The sequence below is a fragment of the Lonchura striata genome, chromosome 34, assembly GCF_046129695.1.
Source record: "Lonchura striata isolate bLonStr1 chromosome 34, bLonStr1.mat, whole genome shotgun sequence".
Taxonomy (NCBI): domain Eukaryota; kingdom Metazoa; phylum Chordata; class Aves; order Passeriformes; family Estrildidae; genus Lonchura; species Lonchura striata.
The window spans coordinates 1,374,960-1,400,408 of NC_134636.1; the positions used below are offsets into that span (position 1 = coordinate 1,374,960).

General features: G+C 67.5%; 3 protein-coding genes across 3 annotated transcripts; 2 read left to right on the forward strand and 1 right to left on the reverse strand.

Moving 5' to 3' along the window:
- Positions 1–591: 591 nt before the first annotated feature.
- On the reverse strand, positions 592–11,601 carry ACTL6B (actin like 6B). The gene is given in 15 exon segments (XM_077789504.1): positions 592–856; positions 1,507–1,593; positions 2,800–2,895; positions 2,988–3,068; positions 4,402–4,516; positions 4,605–4,666; positions 4,775–4,864; positions 5,757–5,863; positions 6,681–6,749; positions 6,752–6,774; positions 8,180–8,277; positions 8,357–8,457; positions 9,197–9,362; positions 10,422–10,498; positions 11,538–11,601. Coding segments are annotated over 15 exon segments (1,278 nt in total). The 5' UTR covers positions 11,563–11,601; the 3' UTR covers positions 592–775.
- POP7 (POP7 ribonuclease P/MRP subunit) lies at positions 11,561–14,356 on the forward strand. Its single transcript, XM_077789450.1, has 2 exons — positions 11,561–11,795; positions 12,954–14,356. Exons 1-2 carry the CDS (start codon positions 11,561–11,563, stop codon positions 13,559–13,561), a joined length of 843 nt encoding a protein of 280 aa, XP_077645576.1. The 3' UTR covers positions 13,562–14,356.
- Positions 14,357–18,543: 4,187 nt separating this feature from the next.
- EPO (erythropoietin) lies at positions 18,544–24,898 on the forward strand. The gene is made up of 5 exons (XM_077789451.1): positions 18,544–18,556; positions 18,976–19,115; positions 20,550–20,636; positions 22,642–22,806; positions 24,752–24,898. Exons 1-5 carry the CDS (start codon positions 18,544–18,546, stop codon positions 24,890–24,892), a joined length of 546 nt encoding a protein of 181 aa, XP_077645577.1. The 3' UTR covers positions 24,893–24,898.
- Positions 24,899–25,449: the final 551 nt, after the last annotated feature.

The following is a 25,449-nucleotide window of genomic DNA, read 5'->3' on the forward strand; positions in this document are numbered from 1 at the left end:
CGTCCCGGCACGTGCCGCGCGCGCGCCTCGCCCCCCCCCCCCCCCCCCCGGGACCCCTCACGCGGGTCACGTGACCGGGCGCGCGGGAAGAGCCGCTCTTTATTTTTTATTTTTTATTGTATTTTATTTTATTGGGTTTTTTTGGGGGGGGGAGGGAGGCGCTAAAAACGCCGAAATCGGGGCACGAACCCCGCCCACAGCGACCCCCGCCACCCACGCACGGGCCCCCCCACCCAGCCCCTCATGAAGGGGTCTGGGGTCCTCCTCACGAAGGGTTTTGGGGTCCCCCTCAAGATGGGGTTTGGGGTCCCCCTCATGAAGGGGGTTTGGGGTCCCCTCAGCCCCTCTCGATGGGGTTTTGGGGTCCCCTTCACCCCCTCATGAAGGGGTTTGGGGTCCCCCTCATGATGGGGTTTGGGGTCCCCCTCATGAAGGGGTTTTGGGGTCCCCATCACCCCCTCATGAAGGATTTTGGGGTCCCCTCAGCCCCTCAAGATGGGGTTTTGGGGTCCCCATCACCCCCCCATGATGGGGTTTGGGGTCCCCCTCATGATGGGGTTTTGGGGTCCCCTCAGCCCCTCACGATGGGTTCTGGGTCCCCTCAGCCCCTCATGAAGGACTTTGGGGTCCCCTCAGCCCCTCTCGATGGGGTTTTGGGGTCCCCATCACCCCCTCATGAAGGGTTTTGGGGTCCCCCTCATGATGGGGTTTGGGGTCCCCCTCATGATGGGGTTTTGGGGTCCCCTCAGCCCCTCTCGATGGGTTCTGGGTCCCCTCAGGGACACTTGCGCTCCACGCACTGCTTGCCGCCCTCCTCGTACTCCTGCTTGGAGATCCACATCTGCTGGAAGGTGCCCTGCGATTTGGGGCGGTTTGGGGTGATTTGGGGTGGTTTGGGATGGTTTGGGGGGTTCAGAGGCAGTTTGGGGGGTTCAGGGGGCGGTTTGGGGTGATTTGGGGCAGATTGGGGCAATTCAGGGTGTTCAGGAGGCAGTTTGGGGTGGTTTGGGGCAGTTTGGGGTGTTCATGGGGCACTTTGAGGTGGTTTGGGGCGGTTTGGGGGGTTCAGGGGATGGTTTGGGGCGGTTTGGGGGGTTCAGGGGGCAGTTTGGGGGGTTCAGGGGGCAGTTTGCGGCAGTTTGGGGGGTTCAGGGGATGGTTTGGGGCAGTTTGGGGGGTTCAGGGGGCAGTTTGGGGGGTTCAGGGGATGGTTTGGGGCAGTTTGGGGAGTTCAGGGGATGGTTTGGGGGGTTCAGGGGATGGTTTGGGGGGTTCAGGGGGCAGTTTGGGGGGTTCAGGGGATGGTTTCGGGGGTTCAGGGGATGGTTTGGGGGGTTCAGGGGGCAGTTTGGGGGATTCAGGGGATGGTTTGGGGCAGTTTGGGGGGTTCAGGGGATGGTTTGGGGGGTTCAGGGGATGGTTTGGGGGGTTCAGGGGATGGTTTGGGGCAGTTTGGGGGTTCAGGGGCAGCGAAGCCCCCCGGGCTCCCCGGGACCCCCGACTCACGAGCGAGGCCAGGATGGAGCCGCCGATCCAGGGGCTGAAGCGCCGCTCCATGGTGCTGTTGCTGGCGATCAGCTTGAGGCGCATGCTCTGGGACAGGGCGTCACTGGGAGCACTGGGAGAACTGGGAGAACTGGGGGCAACTGGGGGGACAGCTATGAACCACTGGGAGCCACTGGGAATGACTGGAGGGACAGCTATGAACCACTGGGGGCAACTGGGAATGACTGGGGGGACAGCTATGAACCACTGGGGGCAACTGGGAATGACTGGGAGCCACTGGGAATGACTGGAGGGACAGCTATGAACCACTGGGGGCAACTGGGAATGACTGGGAGCAACTGGGGGGACAGCTATGAACCACTGGGAGCCACTGGGAATGACTGGGAGCAACTGGGGGGACAGCTATGAACCACTGGGAGCAACTGGAATGACTGGGAGCAACTGGGGGGGACAGCTATGAACCACTGGGGGCAACTGGGAATGACTGGAGGGACAGCTATGAACCACTGGGAGCAACTGGAATGACTGGGAGCAACTGGGGGGGACAGCTATGAACCACTGGGGGCAACTGGGAATGACTGGAGGGACAGCTATGAACCACTGGGGGCAACTGGGAATGACTGGGAGCAACTGGGAATGACTGGGGGGACAGCTATGAACCGCTGGGAGGAACTAGGAATTACTGGGAGCAACTGGGAATGACTGGGAACAACTGGGGGGACAGCTATGAACCACTGGGGGCAACTGGGAATTACTGGGGGGACAGCTATGAACCACTGGGGGCAACTGGGAATGACTGGGGGCAACTGGGAATGACTGACAGCAACTGGGAATGACTGGGAATGACTGGGGGGACAGCTATGAACCACTGGGGGCAACTGGGAATGACTGGGGGCAACTGGGAATGACTGACAGCAACTGGGAATACTGGGAACAACTGGGGGGACAGCTATGAACCACTGGGGGCAACTGGGGAGCACTGGGAGAACTGGGGGCAACTGGGAGAACTGGGGGGACAGCTATGAACCACTGGTCCCAAACTCGGGGGTCCCTCACGGGGGGGTTTGGGGTCCCCCAGCCCCCAGCCCCAATTCGGGTCCCTCACTGGGGGTTTGGGAGCCCCCAGCCCCAATTCGGGTCCCTCACCGGGGGGTTTGGGAGCCCCCAGCCCCCAGCCCCAATTCGGGTGCCTCACCGGGGGGTTTGGGAGCCCCCAGCCCCCAGCCCCAATTCGGGTGCCTCACCGGGGGGTTTGGGAGCCCCCAGCCCCCAGCCCCAATTCGGGTGCCTCACCGGGGGCGTTTTCTGGGCCAGCTCGCGGTTCAGGCGGTCGGTGAAGCCCTGCAGCAGCGTGTTCCCCCCGGTGACAATGACGCTGCCGTACAGCCCCTGGGGGGGACACGGACACGGGGGGTCACCCGCGGGATTCGGGGGTGTCCCCGCCGCCCCCCGGGACCCCCGGGACCCCCGCCCGGACCCACCGGCCGGATGTCGATGTCGCACATCCCGATGCTGGTGGTCACCACGTGCCCCACGCCCAGCATGGTGTTCCCCGAGAGGCCCTGGGGGAACGGGGGGGTCAGGGGGGTCCCCAAAACCCCCGGGACCCCCCTGGACCTCCCTAAACCCCCCAAAAACCCTGGGATCCCCTCTGGGACCTCCCTAACCCCCCCAAAAACCCCCGGGACCCCCCTGATCCCCCCCAAAAACCCCCGGGACCCCCTGATCCCCCCCAAAAACCCCCGGGATCCCCCTGATCCCCCCAAAAACCCCCGGGACCCCCTGATCCCCCCCAAAAACCCCCGGGATCCCCCTGATCCCCCCCAAAAACCCCCGGGACCCCATGATCCCCCCCAAAAACCCCCGAGACCCCCTGATCCCCCCCAAAAACCCCGCTGAGAACCCTCAAACCCAAAGGAAGGCAGAACCTGGGGCGTGGGGGTCCCCTAAAGCCCCCCAGGACCCCCAAAACCCCCTCAGAGCCCCCCCAGGACCCCCAAAACCCCCTCAGAGCCCCCCCAGGACCCCCAAAACCCCCTCAGAGCCCCCCCAGGACCCCCAAAACCCCCTCAGAGCCCCCCCCAGGACCCCCCAAACCCCCTCAGAGCCCTCCCAGGACCCCCAAACCCCCTCAGAGGACCCCAAAACCCCCTCAGAGCCCCCCAGGACCCCTCAAAACCCCCTCAGAGCCCCCCCAGGACCCCCAAACCCCCTCAGAGGACCCCCAAACCCCCTCAGAGCCCCCCCAGGACCCCCAAACCCCCTCAGAGGACCCCAAAACCCCCTCAGAGCCCCCCCAGGACCCCCAAACCCCCTCAGAGGACCCCCAAACCCCCTCAGAGCCCCCCAGGACCCCCAAAACCCCCTCAGAGCCCCCCCAGGACCCCCCAAACCCCCTCAGAGCCCTCCCAGGACCCCCAAACCCCCTCAGAGGACCCCAAAACCCCCTCAGAGCCCCCCCAGGACCCCTCAAAACCCCCTCAGAGCCCCCCCAGGACCCCCAAACCCCCTCAGAGGACCCCCAAACCCCCTCAGAGCCCCCCCAGGACCCCCAAACCCCCTCAGAGGACCCCAAAACCCCCTCAGAGCCCCCCCAGGACCCCCAAACCCCCTCAGAGGACCCCCAAACCCCCTCAGAGCCCCCCCAGGACCCCCAAAACCCCCTCAGAGCCCCCCCAGGACCCCCCAAACCCCCTCAGTGGACCCCCAAAACCCCCTCAGAGCCCCCCCAGGACCCCCAAACCCCCTCAGAGGACCCCCAAACCCCCTCAGAGCCCCCCCAGGACCCCCAAACCCCCTCAGAGCCCCTCCCAGGACCCCCAAACCCCCTCAGTGGACCCCAAAACCCCCTCAGAGCCCCCCCAGGACCCCCAAACCCCCCCGGGACCCCCGAACCTTGACGTTGGAGGGGTCGAAGAGCCCCTCGGGGATGCGGAGCCGCTCGGCGCCGTAGTCGGTGTTGTACCCGTTGGGCATCTCGTAGTGCACCGTGGGCATCTGCGCCGCCACCCTGGGGGACACGGGCGGGTTTCGGGGTCCCCCCGCCCCAAAAAAACCCCCTCACCCCAAAAAAACCCCCCCAAAGCCCCGGCGCTCACTGCTCGTCGTAGGGCGAGTCCGACACCTGCAGCACCGAGGCCTGGAAGTCCTGGATCACCTCCTGGGGGAACGGCAGCCCAAAAAGGGGGTCGGGACCCCCAAATCCCCCTCGGGACCCCCCGAAATCCCCCCCGGGACCCCCAGATCCGCCCCCGGGCCCCCCGCTCACGTTGCAGGTGAAGTTGTGCCAGGATTTGGACACCTGGGGCAGCTTCTCCTTCTTCTTCCAGCTCGGGGGGGCCCCTTCCCGCACGGGCTCCTGGAAAAGGGGCGGGGCTGGGGCTGAATAATTAAAGGGGCGGGGCTGGGGATGAATAATTAAAGGGGCGGGGCTGAATAACGAAAGGGGCGGGGCTGGGGATGAATAATTAAAGGGGCGGGGCTGGGGGTGAATAATGAAAGGGGCGGGGCTTGGGATGAATAATTAAACGGGCGGGGCTGGGGATGAATAATTAAAGGGGCGGGGCTGGGGATGAATAATTAAAGGGGCGGGGCTGGGGATGAATAATGAAAGGGGCGGGGCTGGGGATGAATAATGAAAAGGGGCGGGGCTGGGGGTGAATAATGAAAGGGGCGGGGCTGAATAATGAAAGGGGCGGGGCTGGGGGTGAATAATTAAAGGGGCGGGGCTTGGGATGAATAATTAAACGGGCGGGGCTGGGGATGAATAATTAAAGGGGCGGGGCTGGGGTGAATAATTAAAGGGGCGGGGCTGGGGATGAATAATTAAAGGGGCGGGGCTGAATAATGAAAGGGGTGGGGCTGGGGATGAATAATTAAAGGGGCGGGGCTGAATAATGAAAAGGGGCGGGGTTTGGTCTGAATAATGAAAGGGGCGGGGCTAAGGGGAAAGGGGTGGAGCCTCCCATGGGGTGGGGCTAGAGGAGGAGTCTGAATGTGATGACGTCACTCAGGGGGTGGGGCCAAATGTCAGAGCCACCCAATGGGGGGCTGTGATCTCAAAGGGGCGGAGCCACAGGGATAAGCCCAGCCCCAAAGTGGGCGGAGCCAAGACATTTTGGCTGTCCGGAAGGGGTGGAGCTACATAAACCCCGCCCACAAGTGGGAGGAGCGTTGTGCTGGGCCCCACCCTGCCCCTGCCGCATCTGATTGGCTGATTCCCCGGCCACGCCCACCCCGGCCCCGCCCACCTTGGCGGCGATCATGTAGGGCGGCACGATGTCGATGTTGAGCTCCTGGAAGAGCTCCCGGCACTGCATGGAGATGAAATCCCCGGCCAGCGGCGACTTCACGATGCCTGCGGGGCGGGGCCGGCCTCAGGTGAGCGCTCACCTGCCCCACGTGTGTTCTCCCTTGTCCCAGGTGTGTCCCAGGTGCGTCCTCACCTGCCCCAGGTGTGTTCTCCCCTGCCCAGGTGTGTCCCACCCCCACAGGTGTCTCCCAGGTGTGTTCTCACCTGTCCCAGGTGTGTTCTTTTTTGTCCCAGGTGTGTCCCCACTGTCCCTCCCCCTCCCCAGGTGTGTTCTCACCTGCCCCAGGTGTGTCCCCTGCTCCAGGTATACCCCAGGTGTGTTCTCCCTTGCCCATGTGTGCCCCAGGTGTGCCCAGGTGTGTTCTCCCTTGCCTAGGTGTGTCCCTAGTGCCCCTCCCTGTGCCCAGGTGTGCCCAGGTGTGCCCCTGTTGTGTTTTCCCTCTGCCCAGGTGTGCCCCAGGTGTGTTTTTCCCCTGCCTAGGTGTGCCTCAGGTGTGTTTTCCCTCTGACCAGGTGTGCCCAGGTGTGTTCTCCCTTGCCTAGGTGTGTCCCTGGTGCCCCTCCCTGTGCCCAGGTATGCCCAGGTGTGCCCCTGGTGTGTTTTCCCCCTGCCCAGGTGTGCCCAGGTGTGCCCAGGTGTGTTCTCCCTTGCCTAGGTGTGTCCCTGGTGCCCCTCCCTGTGCCCAGGTATGCCCAGGTGTGCCCCAGGTGTGTTTTCCCCCTGACCAGGTGTGCCCAGGTGTGCCCAGGTGTGTTCTCCCTTGCCTAGGTGTGTCCCTGGTGCCCCTCCCCTTGCCCAGGTATGCCCAGGTGTGCCCCTGGTGTGTTTTCCCCCTGCCCAGGTGTGCCCAGGTGTGCCCACCTTGCTGCAGGATGTAGCCGTCGTGCACGGGGATGGCCGTGGTGTGGGTGGCCCCCGAGTCCAGCACCAGCCCGTGCTGCGGCCGTTGGCGAAGCTGCGCCGGTCAAGGGCCACGCCCGGCCACGCCTGGGACTGACCACGCCCCCGCCACGCCCTGGGACTGACCACGCCCCCGGCCACACCCTGGGACTGACCACGCCCTGGGACTGACCACGCCCTGGGACTGACCACGCCCTGGGACTGACCACGCCCTGGGACTGACCACGCCCTGGGACTGACCACGCCCTGGGACTGACCACGCCCCCGGCCACGCCCTGGGACTGACCACGCCCTGGGACTGACCATGCCCTGGGACTGACCACGCCCCCGGCCACACCCTGGGACTGACCATGCCCTGGGACTGACCACGCCCCCGGCCACGCCCTGGGACTGACCACGCCCTGGGACTGACCATGCCCTGGGACTGACCACGCCCCCGGCCCACACCCTGGGACTGACCATGCCCTGGGACTGACCACGCCCCGGGACTGACCACGCCCACGGCCACGCCCTGGGACTGACCACGCCCTGGGACTGACCACGCCCCCCTAGCCACGCCCCGAGGACAGCGGTGACACAGGGGGACACTGGGGTGACCCATGGGTGATACTGGGGTGACATTGGGGTGACACCAGGGTGACACTGGGAGGACACCGGGGATGACCCGTGGGTGACATTGGGGTGACACTGGGGGTGACAGTGGTGGTGACACAGGGGTGACATTGGGATGACCCAGGGGTGACCCACGGGTGACATTGGGGTAACATTGGGATGACACTGGGGGTGACAGTGGGTGGCACAGGGGTGACATTGGGGTGACACTGGGGATGACCCATGGGTGACATTGGGGTGACACTGGGGGTGACAGTGGTGGTGATACAGGGGTGACATTGGGATGACCCAGGGGTGACCCGTGGGTGACACTGGGGTGACACCTGGGTGACATTGGGATGACACCAGTGGTGACCCATGGGTGACATTGGGGTGACCCAGGGGTGACACCAGGGATGACCCGTGGGTGCCATTGGGGTGACACCTGGGTGACATTGGGATGACCCAGGGGTGACCCACGGGTGACACTGGGGTAACATTGGGATGACACTGGGGGTGACAGTGGGTGGCACAGGGGTGACATTGGGGTGACACTGGGGATGACCCATGGGTGACATTGGAATGACCCAGGGGTGACCTGTGGGTGACACAGGAGTGACATTGGGATGAAACTGGGGTAACCCAGGGGTGCCATTGGGGTGACCCGTGGCTGCCATTGGGGTGACCCAGGGGTGACACAGGGGTGACCCGTGGGTGCCATTGGGGTGACCCAGGGGTGACACCAGTGGTGACCCGTGGCTGCCATTGGGGTGACCCATGGGTGACAGGGGTGACCCGTGGGTGACAGGGGTGACCCGCGGGTGACACAGGGGTGACGCCGCGGTGACGCCGCGGTGACGGCAGGATACGCGGTGAGCACGGCTGTCTTGCAGAGGAAGAAGGCCGGGATGTTGTAGTGCTCGAACATCAGCTCCGTCAGCTTCTCCCGCTTGGCCCTGGTGTTCCACTGTGGCACAGGGACGTTGGGGACACCGGGGGACACCGGGGGACACCGGGCACGCCGCGGGCCCCGCGCCGGCACCTACCGGCGCCTCAGACATGAGCACCGGGTGCAGCCCCGGCTCCGACTTGACGTGCTTGCCGTAGGTGTGGTCCAGGATGGCCTGGAAGCACTCCCAGTCCTCGACTGCGGGGACACACGGGTGGCACCGGGGACACCGCCGGCCACGGGGTCCCCTTCCCCTGCCGCTGTCCCCCCATGTCCCCATGTCCCCAGTGTCCCCATGTCCCCTGTGTCCCCATGTCCCCCCCACTATCCTCCATGTCCCTGCTGTTCCCCCATGTCCCCATGTCCCTCCATGTCCCTGCTGTCCCCCCATGTCCCTCCATGTCCCTGCTGTCCCCATGCCCCCCGAGTGTCCCCATGTCCTCACTGTCCACAATGTCCCTGCTGTCCTCCCACTGTCCCCCATGTCGCCATGTCCCCGTGTCCCCTCCGTGTCCCCGTGTCCCCACTCACTCATGCCGTTCCCTCATGTCCCCGTGTCCCCGTGTCCCCTCTGTGTCCCCGTGTCCCCACTCACTCATGCCGTTCCCTCATGTCCCCATGTCCCTGTGTCCCCGTGTCCCCCCCATGTCCCCTCCGTGTCCCCGTGTCCCCATGTCCCCTCGATGTCCCCGTGTCCCCTCGGTGTCCCCGTGTCCCCTCTGTGTCCCCGTGTCCCCATGTCCCCTCGATGTCCCCGTGTCCCCTCGGTGTCCCTGTGTCCCCGTGTCCCCACTCACTCATGCCGTTCCCCCATGTCCCCATGTCCCCGTGTCCCCTCCGTGTCCCCTCTGTGTCCCCGTGTCCCCGTGTCCCCTCGATGTCCCCGTGTCCCCTCGGTGTCCCCGTGTCCCCTCGGTGTCCCCATGTCCCCACTCACTCATGCCGTTCTTGAGCGGGGACAGGACCTCGACGCCCTCGCGCGCCACGTGCAGCGCGTTGGTGTCGATGTAATAAACCTTCCCGCCCTTCTTGTCCTTGTCCCCGTCCAGCTCCAGCGCCACCTCGTCCGGGGACAGCAGCCCCACCGTGGTGGGGAAGTCGGCCTTGGGGACACCGCGACGGGGACGGTGGCATTGTCACCATGATGGGATGGTGGCATTGTCACCATGATGGGGACGGTGGCATTGTCATCATGATGGGGATGGTGGCATTATCACCAGAATGGGGACGGTGGCATTGTCATCGTGATGGGGACGGTGGCATTGTCACCATGATGGGGATGATGGCATTGTCACCATGATGGGGATGGTGGTGTTGTCATCGTGATGGGGACGGTGGCATTGTCACCATGATGGGATGGTGGCATTGTCATCGTGATGGGGATGGTGGCATTGTCACCATGATGGGATGGTGGCATTGTCATCATGATGGGGATGGTGGCATTGTCACCATGATGGGGACAGGGCATTGTCACCAGAATGGGGATGGTGGCATTGTCACCACGATGGGGATGGTGGCATTGTCACCACGATGGGGATGGTGGCATTGTCACCATGATGGGGACAGGGCATTGTCACCATGATGGGGATGGTGGCATTGTCACCACGATGGGGATGGTGGCATTGTCAACAGAATGGGGATGATGGCATTGTCACCACGATGGGGACAGGGCATTGTCACCATGATGGGGACAGGGCATTGTCACCATGATGGGGATGGTGGCATTGTCACCACGATGGGGATGGTGGCATTGTCAACAGAATGGGGATGATGGCATTGTCACCACGATGGGGACAGGGCATTGTCACCATGATGGGGATGGTGGCATCGTCACCATGATGGGGATGGTGGTGTTGTCATCGTGATGGGGATGGTGACACCGGCACCACGATGGGATGGTGGCATTGTCACCAGGATGGGGATGGTGGCATTGTCACCACGATGGGGATGGTGGCACCGTCTCCACGATGGGGACGGTGGCCCGGGGGTGGCCTCGGGGACACCGTGGCCGTGGGCACGGCACACCAGGGACACGGCGGCCTTGTCCACCCGGGGACGGGGGTGACAATGACACGGGGGGTGACAATGACACGGGGGGTGACAATGACACGGGGGGTGACAATGACACGGAGGGGACACGGGGGGGACACGGTGGCACCGACCTTGGGACAGTCCTCGCCGGCATAGCCCGCGCGCACCGAGAAGGAGCCGATGTCGAACACCAGAGCCCCGACCTCGTCTGCAGGAGGGCACGGGGGCACCGTGGCACCGGGACCCCCGAAAACCCCGGGACACCCGAAACCACCAGGATCCCACCGGAACCCCCAAAAAACCCCGGGATTCCCCCAGGACAACCCGAAAACCACCAGAGGGCACTGGGGCACCGTGGCACCGGGACCCCTGAAAACCCCGGGATCCCACCGGGACCCCCAAAAAAACCCGGGACCCCCCCAGGACAACCCGAAAACCACCAGAGGGCACCGGGGCACCGTGGCACCGGGGCCCCCAAAAACCCCGGGATCCCACCGGGACCCACAAAAACCACCGGGACCCCTCCAGGGACACCCACCGTACACGGTGGGGGGAGGGACGGTGACACCGGGACCCCACCGACCACCGGACTGTGACACTGGGGCCCCCACCGACTACCGGGGGGCACCGGACGGTGACACCGGGACCCGACCGATCACCGGACGCTGACACCGGGACCCCACCGATCACTGGACGGTGACACCGGGACCCCCACTGAACACCGGGGGGCACCGGACGGTGACACCGGGACCCCCACCGATCACCGGACGGTGACACCGGGACCCGACCGATCACCGGGAGGCACCAGACGGTGACACCGGGACCCCCACCGATCATCGGACGGTGACACCGGGACCCCCACCGACCACCGGGGGGCACCGGACGGTGACACCGGGACCCCCACCGACCACCGGACGGTGACACCGGGACCCCCACCGATCACCGGACGGTGACACCAGCACCCCACCAACCACCGGACGGTGACACCGGGACCCCCACCGACCACTGGACAGTGACACCGGGACCCCACCGACCACCGGGGGGCACCGGAGGGTGACACCGGGACCCCCACCGATCACCGGACGGTGACACCGGGACCCCACCGATCACCGGGGGGCACCGGAGGGTGACACCGGGACCCCCACCGACCACCGGACGGTGACACCGGGACCCCCACCGGACACCGGACGGTGACACCGGCCCCCCCCTCCCGTTGCCCCGTGGCCCCGCCCCGGCCCCGCCCTCACCGCCGCCGTACACGCCGCCGCTCATGGCGCCTTCAGCACCGGGACAGCGCCGGCCGCGCGGGGGGCGGGGCCTGGCCGCGCCCAATCAGCGCCCGCCGTGCGGCGCGCGCGCCCTCGGCCGCTTAAAGGGGCCGCGGCCCTTTGTTGAACGCGAGGGGGCGTGGCCACGCCCTTTGTGGGCGGGGTTTACACAAAGCCACGCCCACTCGCTCTTAAACACACCCTCCCCCCCTCCATCCTGCGGGGCATTAATTAGCGGTTTGGTTAATTAAAAGCACCAAAATGGCGGATTAAGGGGGGGGGGGGGCTGAGCGCTCGCCGTAAATAAAAAACCAAAATTAAATAAAAAACGCCGGGGAGGGAGGGGCGTGTCCCCCGGAAAGGGGCGTGGCTAACGGGAGGCGTGGCCTCGCGGCGGAAGCGGCGGCGGCGCGGGACGCGCGAGGTGCGCCGGGGGGGGCGGGGAGGGAGGGGCGGATTTTGGGGAGGGGGTCCCGCAGTGGGGGAGGGGAGCGAGGCCAGGGGGGGTTTGGGGGTCCCGGGGGGTTTGGGGGGTCAGGGGGTGGGTGGGGGGTGAGGGGAGGTCACGGCGGGGGGGGAGGTCCGGGGGTCCCGGTGGTCCCGGGGGGCGGTCCCGGAGGTTTGGGGGTCCGGGGGTGGGTGGGGGGTGATGGGAGGTCACGGGGGGGGGGAGGTCCGGGGGTTTGGGGGGGCCGGGGGTGGGTGGGGGGGTGAGGGGAGGTCACGGGGGGGAGGTCGGGGTCCCGGGGGTCTCGGGGGCCGGTCCCGGGGGGTTTGGGGGGTCAGTGGGTGGGTGGGGGGTGATGGGAGGTCACGGTGGGGGGGAGGTCCGGGGGTCCCGGGGGGTTTGGGGGGTCAGTGGGTGGGTGGGGGGTGATGGGAGGTCACGGTGGGGGGGTCCCGGGGGTCCCGGGGGCGGTCCCGGGGGTTTGGGGGGGCCGGGGTGGGTGGGGGGTGAGGAGAGGTCACGGGGGGGGAGGTCCGGGGGTCCCGGTGGTCCCGGGGGGCGGTCCCGGAGGTTTGGGGGGCCGGGGGTGGGTGGGGGGTGATGGGAGGTCACGGGGGGGGGGGAGGTCCGGGGGTTTGGGGGGGCCGGGGGTGGGTGGGGGTGATGGGAGGTCACGGGGGGGGGGAGGTCCGGGGGTTTGGGGGGCCGGGGGTGGGTGGGGGGTGAGGGGAGGTCACGGTGGGGGGGGTCCCGGGGGTTTGGGGGGGCCGGGGGTGGGTGGGGGGTGATGGGAGGTCACGGGGGGGGGGAGGTCCGGGGGTCCCGGGGGGTTTGGGGGGTCAGTGGGTGGGTGGGGGGTGAGGGGAGGTCACGGGGGGGGGGAGGTCCGGTGGTCCCGGGGCCGGTCCCTGACGCCCCCTCCCCACTTTCCCTCCCTCCCCCCCCAGAATGTCGTCCGCTCGCCCCGCGGCTCCGTCCCACCGCCGGGGGGCTCCCGGGACCGCCCCCCCCCCCCCGCCGCCGCCGCCCCCGGGGCCCGGCCGCACCGGGCCCCCCTCCGGGCTCCCCCCCGTCCGGTGCTCCCGGTAGCAACGACGTGTTCGTGACGTCGCGCTCGGATTTCCGCGCGCAGCTGCGGCGCTGCCAGCGGCTGCTGGCACCGGGCGGGGCTCCCGGTGCTCCCGGGGAGCTGCGGCTGCCCGGGCTGGGGCTCGCCGTGCCCCGCACCATCAACCTGGCGCTGCAGCTGCAGGCGGGCGCGGGCGGGACCCTGCGGCTGCACGCCAGCACCTCCTCCGTGCCCCTCCGCGCCCCCCGCGCCCCCGCGCCCGCACCGGCGGCGACACCGGCGGCGAGGACGGCGACGCCCCCCGGCACAACTCCGCCATCCACATCCGCCTCTGCCGGGAGGCGCCCTGCGCCTGACGGGGCTCCCGGGGGCGCTCCGGGGGTGCCCCGGGGGTGGTCGCGGTCACCGGAGGTGCCGGGGACGCGCCGGGCCGCCGAACGCCCCCCGAGGCCAGCAGGAGCCGGCGAGGACCGGATGGCGCCGTGAAGGGGTTTGAGGCCACCGATGGCACGGACGGGGACACCGGGAGCCGGGGACGGAACGTGCGGGGACACCGCGGCACGAGGCCACCGAGCCACCACCGACGGGGACACCGATGTCACCCCGGGGCGCTCGGTGTCACCGTGAGCCCGTCGATGCCACCCCCAGCCCCTCGGTGTCACCCTCAGCCCTCGGTGTCACTCGGAGCCCATGGATGTCTCCATGAGCCCCTCGGTGTCACCCTGAGCCATCAATGTCACCCCCAGCCCCTCAATGTCACCCCCAAGCCATCAATGTCACCCTCAGCCCCTCGGTGTCACCCCGAGCCCCTCGGTGTCACTCGGAGCCCATGGATGTCTCCATGAGCCCCTCGGTGTCACCCTGAGCCATCAATGCCACCCCCAGCACCTCGGTGTCACCCTGAGCCCCTCAGTGTCACCCTGAGCCCCTCAATCCCACCCCCAGCCCCTCGATGCCACCCCCAGCCCCTCAATCCCACCCCCAGCCCCTCGATGCCACCCCCAGCCCCTCAGTGTCACCCTGAGCCCCTCAATCCCACCCTCAGCCCTCAGTGTCACCCTCAGCTCCTCAATGTCACCCCCAGCACCTCTGTGTCACCCCCAGCTCCTCAATCCCACCCCCCATCCCCTCAGTGTCACCCTGAGTCCCTCAATGCCACCCCCAGCCCCTCGATGTCACCCCCATCCCCTCAGTGTCACCCCCAGCCCCTCGATGTCACCCCCATCCCCTCAGTGTCACCCCCAGCCCCTCAATGCCACCCCAGCCCCTCAGTGTCACCCCCATCCCCTCGATGCCACCCCAGCCCCTCAATCCCACCCCCAGCCCCTCAGTGTCACCCCCATCCCCTCAATGCCACCCCCAGCCCCTCAATGCCACCCCCATCCCCTCGATGTCACCCCCAGCCCCTCAATGCCACCCCCAGCCCCTCGATGCCACCCCAGCCCCCCGCCCCAGCAGCCTCGGGGACTCCGGGTGCCACACGGGGACTTTGGGTCGTGACACCCCAATAAATTCGGCGGTGGCGGCAGCGAGGCCTCGGGGGCTTTTTGGGGGGATTTGGGGGAGGTGGGGGGGCGGGGCTGGGGCTTCCTCTGCGTCACCGGTGACATTTGGGGCAGGAAACCCCCCAGGTGACAGTGGGGGACCCAGGGGACGGCGGGGGGAGCGCTGGGAGAGGGTCCGGGGGGTCCCCAGGGGGAATGTGGGGAGCTGGGGGGCTCCAGGTGACACTGAATGACATTGGGGACATCAAATGTCCACGCGGGTGGGGGGAGAGGGTGGGAAATGAGGGGGACCCTGGGGACAAAGGGACACCCCGGGTGGCCAAAGGGACCCTTGGGGACAAAGGGACACCCGAGTGGCCACAGGGACCCTGGTGACAAAGGGACACCCGGGTGGCCACAGGGACCCCAGGTGAAAAAGGGACCCTGGGGACAAAGGGACACCCCAGTGGCCACAGGGACACCCCGGTGACAAAGGGACACCCGGGTGGCCACAGGGACGCCCCAGTGGCCACAGGGACACCCAGGTGGCCACAGGGACACTCGGGTGGCCAAAGGGACACCCGGGTGGCCACAGGGACACCCGGGTGGCCACAGGGACCCTGGTGACAAAGGGACCCTGGTGACAAAGGGACACCCGGGTGGCCACAGGGACGCCCCAGTGGCCACAGGGACACCCAGGTGGCCACAGGGACACTCGGGTGGCCAAAGGGACACCCGGGTGGCCACAGGGACACCCGGGTGGCCACAGGGACCCTGGTGACAAAGGGACCCTGGTGACAAAGGGACACTCAGGTGGCCACAGGGACACCCAGGTGACCACAGGGACCCTGGTGACAAAGGGACACCCCAGTGGGCACAGGGATAGTGGCCACAGGGACACCCCAGTGGCCACAGGGACACCCGGGTGGCCAAAGGGACCCTGGTGACAAAGGGACCCCAGTGACAAAGGGACACCCCAGTGGCCACAGGGACCCTGGGGACAAAGGGACCCTGGTGACAAAGGGACCCTGGTGACAAAGGGACACTCAGGTGGCCACAGGGACCCTGGTGACAAAGGGACACCCGGGTGGCCACAGGGACACCCAGGTGGCCACAGGGACACTCGGGTGGCCAAAGGGACCCTGGTGACAAAGGGACACCCCAGTGCCCACAGGGACACCCCAGTGGCCACAGGGACCCTGGGGACAAAGGGACCCTGGTGACAAAGGGACACTCAGGTGGCCACAGGGACCCTGGGGACAAAGGGACCCTGGTGACAAAGGGACCCTGATGACAAAGGGACACCCCAGTGGCCACAGGGACACTCAGGTGGCCACAGGGACACTCAGGTGGCCTCCGGGACACCCGGGTGGCCACAGGGACCCCAGGTGACCGGGGGTCCCCCGGGCGCGCAGCCCCCGTTCCCGGGCAGTCCCGGCCGTCCGGGGGTGTCCCTGCGGGGGGGACATCCGGGTGCCACCGGGGACTCCCGGGTGCCACGGGGGGGACCCGGCGGCGTCCGTGACGTCGCCGTGGCCGTCCCCCCCGCCCCCGGGTGCCCTTTGGCCCCGCTGGCGCCGGAGCCGCGGCCGGGCTGTGCGGAGCCGCACGTACGGCCTGGCAGGGGGCCCGTGTCACCTCCCGGTCCCCCGTGTCGCCCGCCGTGTCACCCGGGTCCCCCGGCTCCCCTCCCGAGCCCGCCGTGCCGCCCGCAGCCCGCCGCGCGTCCCCTCCCCGCGCGGGTTCCCCGGGGCCGCCCCCGGGGCCGCGGTGGCGCTGGGGACGGGGACGGTGACGGCGACAGTGACGCTGCCCCATTGTTCGGCCGCTTCCGCCGGCCCGAGGGATCCCGGGATCCCCCGGCCTGGCGCGGCCCCGTGTCCCCGGGGCCGTGTCACCGCGGTCCCACGGCCCCGCGCCCGGGGTGTCCCCGGGGCCGTCCCCGCGGCCGTGTGCGTCCCCTGGCCCGCGGCCGCGTGTCGCCGTGCCGCTGTCCCCGTCCGTGTCCCCCCGTCCGTGTCCCCGTCCGTGTCCCCCCGGTGCCGGTGCCACCGTCCCTGTCCCCGTCCGTGTCCCCCGGTGCCACTGTCCCTGTCCGTGTCCCCGTCCGTGTCCCCCGTGCCGGTGTCACCGTCCCTGTCCCCATCCGTGTCCCCCCGGTGCCGGTGCCACCGTCCGTGTCCCCGTCCGTGTCCCCCGTGCCGGTGTCACCGTCCGTGTCCCCATCCGTGTCCCCGTCCGTGTCCCCGTGCCGCTGTCCCCATCCGTGTCCCCCCGTCCGTGTCACCGTCCGTGTCCCCCCGTGCCGGTGTCACCGTCCGTGTCCCCGTCCGTGTCCCCGTCCGTGTCCCCCCGTGCCGGTGCCACCGTCCCTGTCCCCATCCGTGTCCCCGTCCGTGTCCCCCTGTGCCGGTGTCACCGTCCCTGTCCCCGTCCGTGTCCCCCGGTGCCGGTGCCACCGTCCGTGTCCCCGTCCGTGTCCCCGTCCGTGTCCCCGTGCCGCTGTCCCCATCCGTGTCCCCCCGTCCGTGTCACCGTCCGTGTCCCCCCGTGCCGGTGTCACCGTCCCTGTCCCCATCCGTGTCCCCGTCCGTGTCCCCCTGTGCCGGTGTCACCGTCCCTGTCCCCGTCCGTGTCCCCCGGTGCCGGTGCCACCGTCCGTGTCCCCGTCCGTGTCCCCCCGTCCGTGTCCCCGTCCGTGTCCCCCCGGTGCCGGTGCCACCGTCCCTGTCCCCATCCGTGTCCCCGTCCGTGTCCCCCCGTGCCGGTGCCACCGTCCCTGTCCCCATCCGTGTCCCCGTCCGTGTCCCCCCGTGCCGGTGCCACCGTCCCTGTCCCCATCCGTGTCCCCGTCCGTGTCCCCCTGTGCCGGTGCCACCGTCCCTGTCCCCGTCCGTGTCCCCCCGTGCCGGTGACACCGTCCGTGTCCCCGTCCGTGTCCCCCCATCCGTGTCCCCGTCCGTGTCCCCCCGTGCCGGTGTCACCGTCCGTGTCCCCCCGTGCCGGTGCCACCGTCCGTGTCCCCCCGTCCGTGTCCCCCGGTGCCACTGTCCCCGTCCGTGTCCCCCCGTGCCACTGTCCCTGTCCGTGTCCCCGTCCGTGTCCCCCCGTGCCGGTGCCACCGTCCCTGTCCCCATCCGTGTCCCCGTCCGTGTCCCCATCCGTGTCCCCCGGTGCCACTGTTCCCGTCCCTGTCCCCGTCTGTGTCCCCGTCCGTGTCCCTGTCCCCGTCCGTGTCCCCCCGGTGCCACTGTCCCCGTCCGTGTCCCCGTGCCACTGTCCCCGTCCGTGTCCCCGTCCGTGTCACCGTGCCGCTATCCCCGTCCGTGTCCCCCCGTCCGTGTCCCCGTGCCGATGTCCCCGTCCGTGTCCCCATCCGTGTCCCCCTGTCCCCACTTTGTCCCCTCGCCCCCGATCCCCCATCTGCCCCTTGCCTGGCTCCTTGTCCCCGTGTCCCCCCGTGTCCCCCCCGTGTCCCCACGCCCCGTGTCCCGCTCCCCGTCCCCTGTCACCCCTTTTCCCTGCCCGGTGTCCCCCCCGTGTCCCCCATTCCCCCATCCCCGTGTCCCCCCCGTGTCCGTGTCCCCCCCGTGTCCCCCATCCCCATCCCCGTGTCCCCCCCGTGTCCCTGTCCCCCCCCGTGTCCGTGTCCCCGCCGTGCCCCCCCGTGTCCCCGCCGTGCCCCCCCGTGTCCCCGCCGTGCCCCCCCGTGTCCCCGTCGTGCCCCCCCGCCTGGCCGGCGCCGTGCCCGGTGCCGGGGGTGGCCCGGGGCCAGGGGCCGACGTGCGGCGGCCGGCGCGGCCTTTTCCTCGACGGCCTGGGGGGGGGCGCGGGGGGAGCGGATGGAAAACCCCCCCCGAGGGCCCTTCCGGCCCCGCGGCCCCTCGGATCAAACATTAACCGGGGCCGGGGCCGGGGGACGCGGCGCGGGGACGGCCGCAGCCCCGGGGCCGCCAGGGACCCCCGTGCCATGAGCAGCCGGCGATGGGGGCGGCGGGTGAGGGGGGCGCGGGCGGGGGTCGCGGGTGGGTGTGGGGGGCTCGGGCGGACATCCCGGGAGCGCCCCGGGTGTGCGGGAGGCACCCGTGGGTGCGGGGGAGGGGGGCGCACCCGGTGCGCGCGGCGGGACCGGGCGGGGCGGGGGGCGCAGGTGCCCGGGGGGGACCCGCCGGGGGTCGTGGGGGGGGGTCTCGTGTGGGGGACACGCGAGTCCGGGGGTCCCCACGCGTGTCCGGCGCGCTCAGGGACGCGGGTGGGCGCGGGGGGTCCCGGGGACACCCCCCGGTGTCTCGGGGGTCTCCGGGGGGGACATTCCCGGGGGTGGGGGGGGCGCTCCGGTAGCCCGGGGGTCCCGCGGCCGGGGGGTTCGGGGGTCCCGCGGGGATGTCCCACCCGTGACCGCCCCACGCCCCCCAGGGCTGTGCGCGCTGCTGCTGCTGCTGCTGTTGGGGGTCCCGGGGCGCCCCCAGCCCCCCCCCGAGGCCCCCCCCTCGCTCTGCGACCCCCGAGTGATGGAGCGCTTCATCCTGGAGGCGCGCGACGCCGAGCGGGGCGCGGTGAGGGGGCGCGGGGACAGCGGGGGACATTGGGGGGACATTGGGGGGCTTGGGGACATTGGGGACATTGGGGACATCGGGGGGACATTGGGGGGCTTGGGGACATTGGGGACATTGGGGGGCTTGGGGACATTGGGGGGCTTGGGGACATTGGGGGAACATCGGGGGGCTTGGGGACATTGGGGACATTGGGGGGCTTGGGGACATTGGGGGGCTTGGGGACATTGGGGGGCTTGGGGACATTGGGGGACATTGGGGGACATCGGGGACATTGGGGACATCGGGGGGACATTGGGGGGCTTGGGGACATTGGGGACATTGGGGGGCTTGGGGACATTGGGGGGCTTGGGGACATTGGGGGAACATCGGGGGGCTTGGGGACATTGGGGACATTGGGGGGCTTGGGGACATTGGGGGGCTTGGGGACATTGGGGACATTGGGGACATTGGGGGGACATTGGGGGGCTTGGGGACATTGGGGGGACATTGGGGACATTGGGGGGCTTGGGGACATCGGGGACATCGGGGACATCGGGGACATTGGGGGACATTGGGGACATTGGGGGGCTTGGGGACATTGGGGACATTGGGGGACATTGGGGAATGTGGGGACATTGGGGGGACATTGGGGGCGCGGGGACAGCGGGGGACATGGGGGCTGTGGGGACAGCGGGGGGCTTGGGGACATCGGGGGGCTTGGGGACATTGGGGGGACATTGGGGACATCGGGGGGACATTGGGGACATCGGGGGGACATCAGGGACATTGGGGGGCTTGGGGAAATTGGGGGCGCGGGGACATCGGGGGCTTGGGGACATTGGGGGACATTGGGGACATTGGGGGGCGTGGGGGGACTTGGGGGCTGTGGGGACATTGGGGGGCTTGGGGACATCGGGGGGACATTGGGGGACATCGGGGACATTGGGGGGACATTGGGGGGACATTGGGGGGCTTGGGGACATTGGGGACATTGGGGGGTGTGGGGACATTGGGGACATTGGGGGGACATTGGGGACATTGGGGGGACATTGGGGGGCTTGGGGACATTTTGGGGGGGCACACGGGGACATCGTCGGGGGACACGGGGGGACACGGGGGGACACGGGGGGACACGAGGACATCACGGGGGGACACGGGGACATCACGGGGGGACACGGGGGGACACGGGGGGACACGGGGGGACATTGGGGGACATTGGGAGACACGGGGGGACACGGGGACATCACGGGGGGACACGGGGACATCACGGGGGGACACGGGGACATCACGGGGGGACACGGGGGGACATTGGGGGACACGCGGATCCCCGGTGGGGGACACGAGGGGACACGAGGGGACACGGGGACATCACGGGGGGACACGCGGATCCCCGGTGGGGACGGGGCTGGGGGGTCCCGGGGGTCGCGGCGGGGGTGTCACCGTGTCCCCCCCCAGGCCGGGTGTGGCCCCCACTGCGACCTCCCCGAGCCCGTGGCCGTCCCCGACCCCGGCGTCAACTTCAACCTCTGGCGGAGCCTGGACGTGAGTGGGAACGGGGCGAAATCCCGGGAAATCGGGAAAAAGAGGGAGGGACCCCGGGGAACGGGGCGAAATCCCGGGAAATCGGGAAAAAGAGGGGGGATCCCGGGGAACGGGGGGAAATCCCGGGAAATCGGGAAAAAGAGGGAGGGACCCCGGGGAACGGGGGGAAATCCCGGGAAATCGGGAAAAAGAGGGAGGGACCCGGGAGAACGGGGGGAAATCCCGGGAAATCGGGAAAAAGCGGGGGAATCCCGGGGGAACGGGGGGAAATCCCGGGAAATCGGGAAAAAGAGGGAGGGACGTGAGTGGGAACGGGGGGAAATCCCGGGAAATGCGGAAAAAGAGGGAGGGACCCCGGGGAACGGGGAGAAATCCCGGGAAATCGGGAAAAAGAGGGAGGGACCCCGGGGAACGGGGCGGAATCCCGGGAAATGGGGGAAAAAACCCGGGAAATGGGGAATAACCGCGGGAAATAGGGGAAAAAATGGGGGGAAACTGGGACATGGGGAAAAACCCCGGGAAATGGGAAAAAATGGGGAGGGAAACCCAAGGAAATTGGAAAAAACCCGGGGAAATGGGGAAAAATCCTGAGAAATTGGGAAAAAGCAGGAGAAACCCGGGGAAATGGGGAAAAACCCCGAGAAATTGGGAAAACCCTGGGAAATGGGGAAAAAATGGGAGAAACCCGGGGAAATGGGGAATAAACTCGGGAAATGGGGAATAAACCCGGGAAATGGGAAAAAATTGGGGGGAGAACCCAGGGAAATGGAGAAAAACCCTGGAAATGGGGGAAAACCCCCGGGAAACGGGGAAAAACCCTGGGAAATGGGGAAAATGGGTGGGAAATGGGGGAAATGGGGAATACTTGGGAAAAAAGAACTGAACAGGGGAGAAATTGGGAATAATGGGGTGAAATGCGAGAAAATGGGGCAGAATTGGGGAAGTGTATGGGAGGAATTGAGAGAAATGTGGAAAAAACAGGGAGAAATGGGAAAAACCCGGGAGAAATGGGGAAAAATCGGGGAAAATGGGGAAAAACCGGGAGAAATGGGGAAAAACCGGGGAGAAATGGGGAAAAACCGGGAGAAATGGGGAAGACTGGGAAGAAATGGGGAAAACCAGGAGGAAATGGGGAAAACCTGGGAGAAATGGGGAAAAATCGGGGAAAATGGGGAAAACCGGGGAGAAATGGGGAAAACCAGGGAGAAATGGGGAAGACTGGGAAGAAATGGGGAAAACCGGGAGGAAATGGGGAAAACCTGGGAGAAATGGGGAAAAATGGGAGGAAAGGGGGAAAAACCCGGAGAAATGGGGAAAATCTGGGGAGAAATGGGGAAAACCGGGAGGAAATGAAGAGGAAGACGGCAAACGGGGCAGGAACCGGGAGAAACGGAGAAAACTGGGCTGAAACCCGGGAAAATGGGAAGAAACTGGATAAACTGGGCTGAAATCCGGGACAAACGGAGACAAACGGGACAAACCAGGCTGAAACCCGGGGAAAGCGGGGAGAAACGGGACAAACCGGGCTGAAATCCCGGGAAAACGGGGACAAAGCGGGCTGAAATCCGGGGAAAGCGGGGAGAAACGGGACAAACCCGGCTGAAATCCGGGAAAAACGGGGACAAACCGGGCTGAAATCCGGGGAAAACGGGGAGAAACGGGACAAACCGGGCTGAAATCCGGGACAAACGGGGAGAAACGGGACAAACCGGGCTGCAATCCGGGGAAAACGGGGAGAAACCGGGCTGAAATCCGGGACAAACGGGGACAAACGGGACAAACCGGGCTGAAATCCGGGGAAAACGGGGAGAAACCGGGCTGAAACCCGGGGAAAGCGGGGAGAAACGGGACAAACCGGGCTGAAACCCGGGGAAAGCGGGGGGAAACTCGGACGGAGAGAAGCGGGACGGGACCGGGGGAGAACCGGGCGCGGCGCGGGGGAGAGGCGGGCGCGGCGTGACGCCGGTGTCCCGCCGGTGTCCCGCCGGTGTCGCCGGTGCGGCAGGCGGGGTCCCGCGCCCGGGAGGTGACCGGGGGGCAGGCGGCGCTGGCGGCCGCGGTGCTGCGGGCGCGGGAGCAGCTCCGGGACCCGCGGCTGCGGCCCAGCCTGGACCGCGCCTACGGAGCCGCGCGGAGCCTGGCGCGGCTGCTGCGGGGGCTGCCCGCGCCGGTACCGGGGGACTGGGGGGATTCGGGGAGATTCGGGGGGATTCGGGGGGATTTGGGGGGGGTTTGGGGGGGATTTGGGGGGGATTTGGGGGATTTTGGGGGGGATTTGGGGGGATTTGGGGGGAATTTGGGGGGATTCGGGGGGGATTCGGGGGGGATTCGGGGGGATTTTGGGGGGTTTGGGGGGGATTTGGGGGGGTTTGGGGGGGATTTGGGGGGGTTTGGGGGGATTTGGGGGGGTTTGGGGGGGTTTGGGGGGTTTGGGGGGAATTGGGGGGGTTTGGGGGGGTTTGGGGGTGTTTGGAGCCTGGCGCGGCTGCTGCGGGGGCTGCCCGCGCCGGTACCGGGGGGTTCGGGGGGATTCGGGGGGTTTGGGGGTTTGGGGGGATTTGGGGGGGATTTGGGGGGATTTGGGGGGGATTTGGGGGGATTCGGGGGGTTTGGGGGGGTTTGGGGGGAATTTGGGGGGATTCGGGGGGTTTGGGGGGTTTGGGGGATTTGGGGGGATTCGGGGGGTTTGGGGGGATTTGGGGGGATTTGGGGGGGATTTTGGGGGGGATTTGGGGGGGATTCGGGGGGTTTGGGGGGGGATTCGGGGGTTTTGGGGGATTTGGGGGGATTTGGGGGGATTTGGGGGGTTTGGGGGATTTTGGGGGGGATTTTGGGGGGGATTTGGGGGGATTTTGGGGGGGTTTGGGGGGATTTGGGGGGATTCGGGGGGATTCGGGGGGATTTGGGGGATTTGGGGGGGTTTGGGGGTGATTTGGGGGGGTTTGGGGGGATTTGGGGGGGTTTGGGGGGTTTGGGGGGTTTGGGGGGATTTGGGGGGGTTTGGGGGGTTTGGGGGGATTTGGGGGGGTTTGGGGGGGTTTGGGGGGTTTGGGGGGTTTGGGGGGGTTTGGGGGGTTTGGAGCCTGGCGCGGCTGCTGCGGGGGCTGCCCGCGCCGGTACCGGGGGATTCGGGGAGTTTGGGGGGTTTTGGGGGGGATTCGGGGGGATTTGGGGGGGATTTGGGGGATTTGGGGGGGATTTGGGAGAGTTTGGGGGAGATTCGGGGGGTTGGGGGGGTTTGGGGGCGATTTGGGGGAGTTTGGGGGGATTTGGGGGGGATTTGGGGGGGATTTTGGGGGGGATTTGGGGGGATTCGGGGGTTTGGGGGGGGATTCGGGGGTTTTGGGGGATTTGGGGGGGATTTGGGGGGATTTGGGGGGTTTGGGGGATTTTGGGGGGGATTTTGGGGGATTTTGGGGGGGATTTGGGGGGATTTTGGGGGGGTTTGGGGGGGATTCGGGGGGTTTGGGGAGATTCGGGGAGATTCGGGGGGTTTGGGGGGGTTTGGGGGGTTTGGGGGGATTCGGGGGGTTTGGGGGGGATTTGGGGGGATTCGAGGGGATTCGGGGGGATTTGGGGGATTTGGGGGGATTTGGGGGGGATTTTGGGGGTTTGGGGGTGTTTGGAGCATGGCGCGGCTGCTGCGGGGGCTGCCTGCGCCGGTACCGGGGGGTTCGGGGGGATTCGGGGGGTTTGGGGGATTTGGGGGGTTTGGGGGCGATTTGGGGTGTTTGGGGGGATTTGGGGGATTTTGGGGGGGATTTGGGGGGTTTGGGGGATTTGGGGGGATTTGGGGGGGTTTGGGGGGGATTCGGGGGGCGTTTCGGTGGGGTTTGGGGGGGTTTGGGGGGTTTTGGGAGGTTTGGGGGGGGTCTCGGTGTTTTGGGGGGTCCGGGACGGTTTGGGGGGGTCCGTGGGGGTTTTGGGGAGGTTTAGGGGAATTTTGGGGGATTTTGGGGGGGGGTCTCGGTGTTTGGGGGTTTACAGGAATTTTGGGGAATTTTTGGGGGGGGGTCTCGGTGTTTGGGGGTTTACAGGAATTTTGGGGATTTTTTTGGGGGGTCTCGGTGTTCGGGGGTCCGGGGCCCGCCGTGACCCCCCCGCCCCCCCGGCAGGCCCCGCCGCCGCCCCTCCCCCCCGGCCCGGTGCGGGTCCGGAGCCTCCCGCGGCTCTTGGGGGTCCTGAGCCGCTTCCTGCGGGGGAAGGTGCGGCTCTTCCTGACCGACAGCTGCCAATCATCCGTCAGTCCCCGCTGACAGCTGCCAATCATCCGTCAGTCCCCGCTGACAGCTGCCAATCATCCCTCAGTCCCCGCTGACAGCTGCCAATCATCCGTCAGTCCCCGCTGACAGCTGCCAATCATCCGTCAGTCCTCGCTGACAGCTGCCAATCATCCGTCACTCACCGCTGACAGCTGCCAATCATCCGGCAGTCCCCGCTGACAGCTGCCAATCATCCGTCAGTCCCCGCTGACAGCTGCCAATCATCCGTCAGTCACCACTGACAGCTGCCAATCATCCGTCAGTAACCGCTGACAGCTGCCAATCATCCGTCAGTCCCCCCTGACAGCTGCCAATCATCCGTCAGTCCCCCCTGACAGCTGCCAATCATCCGTCAGTCACCGCTGACAGCTGCCAATCATCCGTCAGTCACCACTGACAGCTGCCAATCATCCGTCAGTCACCGCTGACAGCTGCCAATCATCCGTCAGTCGCGCTGACAGCTGCCAATCATCCGTCAGTAACCGCTGACAGCTGCCAATCATCCGTCAGTCACCGCTGACAGCTGCCAATCATCCCCACGGGAAGGTGCG

Excerpts from the sequence above, each read along its gene's own strand:
- POP7 (XM_077789450.1), top strand. The coding sequence starts at position 11,561 with ATGGCGCCTTCAGCACCGGGACAGCGCCGGCCGCGCGGGGGGCGGGGC. Across the intron at positions 11,796-12,953 it reads CTGCGGGGCATTAATTAGCG|AATGTCGTCCGCTCGCCCCG; the intron begins GTTTGGTTAATT and ends CTCCCCCCCCAG.
- EPO (XM_077789451.1), top strand. Across the intron at positions 20,637-22,641 it reads ACCTCTGGCGGAGCCTGGAC|GCGGGGTCCCGCGCCCGGGA; the intron begins GTGAGTGGGAAC and ends CCGGTGCGGCAG. Across the intron at positions 22,807-24,751 it reads TGCGGGGGCTGCCCGCGCCG|GCCCCGCCGCCGCCCCTCCC; the intron begins GTACCGGGGGAC and ends CCCCCCCGGCAG.